Source organism: Python bivittatus, unplaced genomic scaffold (genome assembly GCF_059951505.1).
Source record: "Python bivittatus isolate LINGU-HERP-01145 unplaced genomic scaffold, Pbiv_v1 ctg000700_np1212, whole genome shotgun sequence".
Taxonomy (NCBI): Eukaryota; Metazoa; Chordata; class Lepidosauria; order Squamata; family Pythonidae; genus Python; species Python bivittatus.
The window spans coordinates 43,554,813-43,563,349 of NW_028277098.1; the positions used below are offsets into that span (position 1 = coordinate 43,554,813).

At 36.0% G+C, this 8,537-nt stretch overlaps 1 protein-coding gene across 2 annotated transcripts; it reads left to right on the plus strand.

Moving 5' to 3' along the window:
* The first annotated feature begins 541 nt into the window (after positions 1-541).
* On the plus strand, positions 542-8,445 carry TMEM59 (transmembrane protein 59). 2 transcript variants are annotated; one of them, XM_007432707.4, is made up of 8 exons: positions 542-772; positions 2,916-3,021; positions 4,208-4,305; positions 4,430-4,582; positions 4,845-4,923; positions 5,766-5,850; positions 6,878-6,986; positions 7,371-8,445. In XM_007432707.4, exons 1-8 carry the CDS (start codon positions 584-586, stop codon positions 7,521-7,523), a joined length of 972 nt encoding a protein of 323 aa, XP_007432769.1. In that variant the 5' UTR covers positions 542-583; the 3' UTR covers positions 7,524-8,445. The 2 variants fall into 2 exon arrangements, with proteins under 2 accessions (XP_007432769.1, XP_007432770.1); XM_007432708.4 differs by having other exon boundaries at positions 5,769-5,850.
* The last annotated feature ends 92 nt before the right edge of the window (positions 8,446-8,537 follow it).

Below are 8,537 nucleotides of genomic sequence, written 5' to 3' on the forward strand. Positions count from 1 at the left end.
GTTCAGCATAATTGTGCTTGGACAGAGAATTAATCTACAACCGATGGCCTTCGCGCCGTCATATACATGTGTGAAGCTTCCTGTAAATACATATACCTCTACCATTCAATAGGGCAGGGTTTCTCAACTTTGGCAACTTTAAGATTTCAACTCTCAGAACTCCGCCACAGCATGTTGTCTGAAGAATTCTGAGTGTTGAAGTCCACACACCTTAAAGTTGCCAAGGTTGAGAAATTCTGAAATAAGGGAAGATGCTCCTGACAATGCCTATTGATGAAATAACTGGAATATATTAGGGGCTGGGAGGGACATGAACTTTTCTCTTTGTTTTTATGCTTTTCTGTTTACTGTTTAAATGTAGGATTATCTGCTCAGAATCAGTGTAGAGTCCATTTTTTTCTTATTCCCACATTTATCTCGGGAGCAAGAAAAGAAAAGAAAAGAAATCGTGGTGGGCAAAAGCCGGAAGTCAACCACCTATTTTTACAATTAGTAGCTCTCTGGCGCTATTGCGTCAGTCGGAAATGGGACGCTCGAGAGGGGGGTTAGCAAAAACAAACAGCTGAGGGGGGTTGGCAACAAGATGGCGGCGGCACGGCGGAGCCGTTTAGGGTCTTTCCTCCTGCTGGTCGCTCTTGGCTCTGAGGTGGCTTGGGCTGACCCGGAGCCCGCTCCGAATACCCTTTCCGAGGCTTTTGAGCCGGCGTTGGGAAGTACGGTTTTGTGTCAGCGGACGTGCCAGAGCACTTACCCGCTCCATACTTACCCCAAGGTAATAAAGGGAAAGGCGGCGGCGGCTTCGCCCCTAAATCAGCCGCCGGGCAGATGGCTTGTGGGACGCCTCCCAGTCTCGGGGAGCTGGTTATTCGGGGGTTGCCGGAAGGAGGAGTGGAGAGGCGTGGTGCCAACTGTTTTCCTATACACACACACACACACACACACTCACACCACATACATACACACATGCATACACGACGATACAAATTACGAGGGAGAGGTTTACAAATGGAAAAGGACGCCATGCAGACAATAGGCTAAGATTTCGTGAATGAAGCAGGTTGATGATACCGTACAAGCCTGTTCCCCAGAGCAAGACAGAGAGGGGCTCCTTCTGGCTCCTCGCCTGTTACCTGGGGAACAGGGCTTTGGTTGTCTATTAATTCGTTTAGGAAATGTGTGGCCTGCTTTTCTGGACAATGATTCCAGGTGCTGGTGCTGTCCAGATCAACGGTTGAGTAGAGCTTCCTAATCCCAACTCAGAAAATAGGAGTTGTTGCCCAATGGTTGAGTAGAGCTTCCTAATCCCAACTCAGATAATAGGAGTTGTTGACCAACACATCTGGAGTGTGCCATATTTGGAAAGACTGGGTTACATCTGAAATCCACACACACACACTTTTCTCCTTTGCTTTGTTGGCATGGAACAGATGACCGTCAGTTGAACCTATTCGTTTTGTAAGAAAGGAAGGAGTAAATTTCTTCCTCTGCATTGTTCCTTTTTTGTTGGATAGGTGGGGCCAGACTGATCTGCCCAGAATGACTTCCAGTTTCTAGTTTATATTAATTCCTTCAGTGATCATTAGGCAATGAATAAGGTTCTCTGCTGCCTCCCTAGTGTCTGATGGTAAGGATCGTATTGAGTGGTATTTGCATATTCATGGCATCTTATTATCCATTTACCTTTCTAGCAGTTTTATGTGTATATTAAATAGTGATGGGAATATGAAACTGGAACAGAGTCAAATTGCCACCTGTCTAACAATCTTAATATTTATACATTTTGTATGTAATTTTTGTTCATAAATCAGTGTGTCAAAGCATGTCATATACGGAATCCTGCAGTGTGGGATGGAAAGAATTTCAGACTGAATCATAAACCTTTGCTGTGCATGCTAAGACATTTGCACATGGCTAAATTAGGTTTGAGTTTAGTAATTCAAAACTGATTATATTCACTTTCAGGCCTCAGAAGATTCTGTAGCTAATGTAAATTTAATTCAAACTAGTTGATGTACTGCTTGAAAATATATTCCTGATTTTAAAATGCGTTCATATTTCATAATTGCAGCACATCATAGCAATGCTGTGCTTAATCCCCCATAATTGCTTTTAAAGTATTGAGCACATAATTGATTGCAGTCCACACATAATTGCTTTTAGAGAATGGATCCACTAGTTATAACTCTTCCAAAATAGAACTAGAAGTTATTTTATGAATAATGTAGTTAAAGGAAAGTTATGTCTTCTTGCAAGATACCTTCTATATGTGCAGTATGCAGAATCAATTCTTTGTATAGATTTTCTTCAGTTATTCATTTCACATGGTGTGAAGATTTTTAAGGCATACATAACTTTATTTTGAAAACTAATTTTACTATTTTCAACCATGTTAAAGGAGGGAGGGAGCTATTATTTTTATAGCCAAGTACCACATCTTAAATTATTGTAATTTGGCCAGCCAAGGACTACAAAAGATGAAGTGGGAGTGGGGATGAATTTTTAGTGTGTTTATTTATTTATTGAACTTGCAATTTTTATCAAGCCAATCAGAGGTTTAACACACCAAATAAATTTTCTCTTTTAAAGATAATGCAATATTATAACATTGTCATAAAGTAGTTTGCTGCAGAATATTGAAATTGTGACATTGTGCCTCAAGGGCCATGAAAAAGGGTTTGGGGCTCCGTTTAATCCAAGAGCCAACATTTGCCAGTCCTTGCTACCCATCATCTGTTCAATCTGAATTCTCAAAACCTGGGCTTTCTGTTGAAAATGACATAATAAAACATAGACTGAAATATTATAAAAGTTAAACTGCCCAGCATATTCTTTATATTTTATGTTATATACTGATAATTTTTTATAATAAGGTTATTCAAATAGTTATAGTGACTTACTTGACATTTAATTACCAGGAAGAAGAGCTCTATGCATGTCAACGAGGTTGCAGATTATTCTCAATTTGTCAGTTTGTGGATGATGGAATTGACTTGAATCGGACCAAAATGGAATGTGATTCTGGTAATATAAAGTAGTCTTTTTCAAGTTATAATAAAGTTTTTTCCCCAGTGTTTAAAGAACTGTAAAAACATTGTGGTAACCTGATAAGTTGCAAAGAGAATGTCATAATGATTTAGGGAGTTGCCTAGTCACAAAGAACAGGTAAACACTTCATGAAAACTAAATACAAGACAAAGTGTGAACTTGAGCCCTAAGGGCCAAAGAAAAGATTAGCCCCACAAACCACAGCAAAGTATTATCTCACAGAAGGAAACCTGATCAGACTTAGAAACACCCATCCCAGTTAACAGACAAACATAGCTACCCCATTTTCAAACAAAACAGGCAACACACACCCTAGGCAAAACATCTCCTATAATAACTGATGCACTACCAAAGCTCTACCAAGCTCTTCCCAGCTTATCCCAGCAATATATTTATTGATTAACTTCAAGAAAATCCAGAGTCTGCTACTGAATATCAAATTTTCAAAGGAGTTTTATTACAGGTTCAGAGAGGCAAAAATTAGCTCAAAGGCTGTGTGTTTCTATCTGCATATCTCCTTTTCATAAAAAAAAATCTCTAATGATTAATCAGGCTTAAGACATAATCACGGTGATGTTTTACTTGCTTTCTGTTTTGATAAGGCTGTTCTTGAATCTTGTGCATTACAGTTTGGTGCTTTATTCAGCTGTAAATCTTACTGACTTGAGTAGTTTTCCCTTCCAAATCAGCATGCATAGAAATAGACCCTTAACTGATATGCTTGATTTAGGGGAGGACTCTATTTTTCCCCTGTAGTTTGTTTACATGCTTTTTCTGATTACATACGTTGCCTGTTTCCTTTTATAATTATGAACTGCAGTATATGTTAAGTTGCATCCCAAGAGAGTTCAAAACTGAAAGGATCTACAGTATACAAACCAAGGACCTACAGAAAGCTATACCAAATTATTTCCCTTGTCTCTTTTTAATAGTTCTGTCATTTAGTTATTTTGGATTTTTTTTTTCAGATCTTGAATTTTAAAATGCTTCAATCTCAATTTGCCTTACTTTTCTAAACACTGGCACATTCGATTAATATGGGTGTCAAGATGTAGAGTCCAAAAATAATAGTATTAAATAGTATTTTTATGTTCATCTGTGCTTCATTGCTGCTATGGAATGTGCAGTCCTTAAAACTGAGATAATTGATGTTATTTTGCAGCGTGTACTGAGGCATATACCTCTCAGTCTGATGAACAATATGCTTGTCATCTTGGATGTCAGAATCAGTTACCGTATGCTGAACTGAGACGTGAACAAGTAAGTAATCTTAACTGTTATATCAGAAGCAGTAGAAGTTCACTGCTTGTACTCCTATTGTGCAGCTGATTTACATGCAAGTGTGAAGAGCCAAATTTTTAAAAAATCAACTTTTTATTTGCAGCTCATGTCCTTAATGCCAAAAATTCATCGGCTCTTCCCACTTACCCTTGTAAAATCATTCTGGAGTGATATGATGGAAACTGCCCATAGCTTCATTACCTCCACTTGGACTTTCTATCTTCAAGCTGATGATGGCAAAATACTGATATTCCAGGTACCTGCTAACTTGTTGTGTCACAGAATGTAAAGGGATTTGTGCAAAGGTGCTTCTAATTATTCAGTTGTAAATTAAACTTTTGCCTATTTCTGATAATATTCTAGTCATAAGATCATTAGGTTAGTACTTTAAAATGCTTACAAACTGTAATGCAGAATGTATGTGTCTGCTTAAACTAGTATTATTAACTCCTGTGTATGATGATTTTAGGTTTGTACACATCCTTTACTCTAATTTGAAGGTTTTATTATAATTCCAGTCAAAGCCAGATGTTCAGTACGTACAAAGTCCTGATGAGGAAAACCAAGATTTGAAAGCATCACTTGCCAAAACATCTTGTAAGTTACATGAAAGAACTTTGGGGAGTGTAACAGAAGCAATCATGGATTGTAAAAAAGATGTTTCTGTGCATTTGTGAAAAAGATGGGGGGGTTTTTTGACCTAACAATAAAGATTTTTTGTCACTTTTTAACTGATTTTTTGTACTGATGATAAGAAAATATAGAGTTGAATAGCAGGTAAGATTCAATTCAGTATAATGATTATAACAAGCTCAATAGTTACAAAAAAATGAAAATTCACTATATGTATAGCATGAATGAGTTCTGCCTCTCCAGAGTTGTGCTGGTAATTTACAAAGGCATTTCATGCAAGGATGTCTGCACTTCCTCAAGAAGAATTCCTTAGTGTAGACATACTGGTTAAACATGTAGATGCCTTTCTAAATGTCACCAGTATGACTTCAGAACAAGTTTTAAATTTCAGTTTATATTACAGCAGCTGAAACATATTCTTAAAATGAACTGCTGTTGTCCTAGTGGCTGAACCCCAGCAAGGCATAGCATGTTCATAAAAATGTAGATATGTACATCTGTTTAGCTGCTGTTTTCTTCCAGTATTGTAGGGTGTGTATGTGTGTACGTATGTATATAATATATACATGTATATATTAGCCAGTCACATTGATGGATTTGTTTCAAGCTGCAAATGCTCTATGAAAGTGTTTCAGATAGCATAAATTATTAGTATTCTTTGGTATTTGATACTCTCTCTTTTGTTTAATTTTATATATCATTCCAGAATAATTTAATACTCCTGATTGAAAATGCAAAGATTTGCTTTGTGTATCTATTATTTTATGATTAAAAGCTCAACTAAGTTGTACTATGATTTTTTTCAGTAGACTTACAATCAGGAGGTCCACATGCACATAAAGGATCTTTTGATGACGATGAAACTGAGAGTTTCTTCAGATGTATTTCGCTGTATGTATTTTTGGTATACAGAGTAACAGAGGAGCAATGTGTTTAGTTACCTACATTTTATTAGTTGTAGCTGACTAATTAACACAGACATGTTCTGTCTTCTATTGAAAGATTCTCGACAAAACTTTTAGCAAATTAGCAGCTGATTATTTATGCTGCACCCAGTTGTTCTGTAAAAGTAGAAAGCTGCACCATAAAGCTTCACCCTTCCCTTCTCAACTGACATTCTTCTTTCATTACTGAATACTGCTTTCAAACCCAAACTATTCTATACTATAGTTCTCTAAGTGATATTAATTTGAAGTAAAGCTATTGACTTGCATATAATATTGCTGGTTAAATGGAATATGAGAGATGTTAAAGTGACTATTATATTGATGAGAAAATATTTTGTTGGTTTACTTTAGATAATGATGGGAACTAGCTATGGAGCAAAACATGATTTGACATCCTAGCTTATCTCAAACATTCCTACTTCAGTTGAAATAGAAATCTATGATTTAACTAAAGATTTCTGGAATTGTTTCAGTCCCAATGAGGAGGAAAGGCATAGTGCATATAGAGACAGATTGGACCATTGATGGATAAGATCTGAGTGGATGGTATTTTCGCGGTCACAATTACTTTTTTTCTTTCTTTTCCAACAAAAGGTGAGGCAGGGAAACAATGGCATTACTGGCAGGACTTTGAATTTTTTACTTCCCCTACTTTTATTCTTTGGAGTTGGGTGGGTTGGAAAATAGGTGTGTCAAATCGATTCTACTACTTTTTTTAACAAAATTAACAATCCAGTTAGTTGTTTGGCTATATGTGGGCTGTGTATTATCCATTCCTAACTTAAAACAGAGGCTATTGGAGAGTCTTAAATTCTCAAATATACTAATGCTCTTTCTGGAACCAGATTCAGGTTATTGGGTTTAATTGTGTAGGAGTAAATTTGTTTTCAGACAGGGGAATAATGTATGGAAAATATATTTCAATAAACCTCAAATGGTCTTTAGGAATATTCTGTTTTCTTGCCTTCTAGAAATTCTGGTTGGATATTAACAACCACTCTTCTCCTCTCTATACTGGTATTGCTTTGGATTTGTTGTGCAACTGTTACTACTGCTGTCGAACAGTATGTTCCATCTGAGGTAACTTACTACATTATCTTTATGTTATACTATGGCTTTCATTCACGTTCTATCTGATGGAGATATGTGATCAAATAAAACTCCTGTTAGGGTTTGTAAATAACCCAAAATTGTTTATAAACAAAATTGTTTATTCCTGTCATAAAATAAGTATGCAATTTTAATAGCTATTTGGGCTGTAAGAAAGGTTAGGAGATGTGCTTCATCAAATACCCCTCTGAATCCACCGCTGAAAGAACCATGATCTCTCAGAGGCTTATGATGGCCACTTCAAGGGCCTCCATATATTCCCGACACGCATGTGCATCCACAGATAATAGTTCTGCTGTGAAAACTGCAATTAAATGGCCCATTTTAAATACATTTTGTTTTGGTTTTTTCCAGAAGCTGAGTATCTATGGAGACTTGGAGTATATGAATGAACAAAAATTGAATCAATATCCAACCTCTGCTCTCATGATAGTAAAATGTAAAGCTGATGAACAGGAAGCAGGACCTCTGCCTACAAAAGTTAACTTAACTCAATCAGCAATATAAAATGGAAAAACAGATGTATTAATCTAATTCTTAGACTTCTGTTAATTCTGGTGGCTTTTTTAAACTTGAAGAGGCTTTGGGGGAGGGTGGTAAGTCTTCAGATTCAAACAAAGTTGCAAAATCAAAGAAGGAATGAAATTCAGCCTCTTTCAGCAGTGAAGCAAATCCCATTGGGTACAAAGAGTTTGTAGTGCATTTACACTTGTCCACATTTTCTTGGGTTACTAAAAGTCATAAGTATTTGTCTATGCATTGACATTTGTGTATTATGAACATATGCCAGAAAATATATTTGGAATCTGTTTCAAAAAGTGTAATAATTTTTTGGTAGTCAAAAGCACTTTAAGTTATCTTAGCTGTGGATAAATTAAATGACCTTAGCATAGCTTGCAGACTTTTTAGTATTTCAAATATTTTTTTTCCACAACTAAAAATACGTTTTTGTTTAACCTTATACCTGTTTCCTCTGCTGAAATATTTGTGGGTCAGAAATAAACTTAATAAAATCCCTCTATATATTAGGGTGTCACTTTTGCATTCCATTCCATAATAGCTCTTATAAAATTAGGTAGCATTCTTTGCATGAAAGTTCTCCTTCATGTTTGTCATCTCAAGTTGATGGTACCACTTTTCAAAAACTTTACTAAAAAGAATATGGCTTGAAATCTTCCTGTACTATTTGACTTCATCTATGCAATATTTATCATGAACTTAATGGACACATAACTGGAAAACATGATTTCATGTTATGAAAATGGATTTTCCTATAGCTCTGTCAAAATTTCTTCCCTAGCCAACAATTTTTATGTTCCAGAGAAGGCAATTGAAAGCTATTGCTTTTAAAATTAAATTTGATACATTAATGCATGTTACAGTGGAAATTTGTTTACTGTTAAAAAAAAAAAAAAAAAGGTTCCTAAAATCAACTACAAAAGGCTGAATATTATCTCCTGGACTGTTTTTAAAAGACAAGTATAACTAATGAAGCATTAGCTCTTAGGATATATGATAACT

What these genes read in the sequence shown, in the direction of transcription:
- TMEM59 (XM_007432707.4), top strand. Translation starts at nt 584, where the DNA reads ATGGCGGCGGCACGGCGGAGCCGTTTAGGGTCTTTCCTCCTGCTGGTC. An exon ending in CAAAATGGAATGTGATTCTG is followed by an intron (nt 3,022 to 4,207) that starts GTAATATAAAGT and finishes GTTATTTTGCAG; the next exon opens with CGTGTACTGAGGCATATACC. An exon ending in AACAGTATGTTCCATCTGAG is followed by an intron (nt 6,987 to 7,370) that starts GTAACTTACTAC and finishes GGTTTTTTCCAG; the next exon opens with AAGCTGAGTATCTATGGAGA.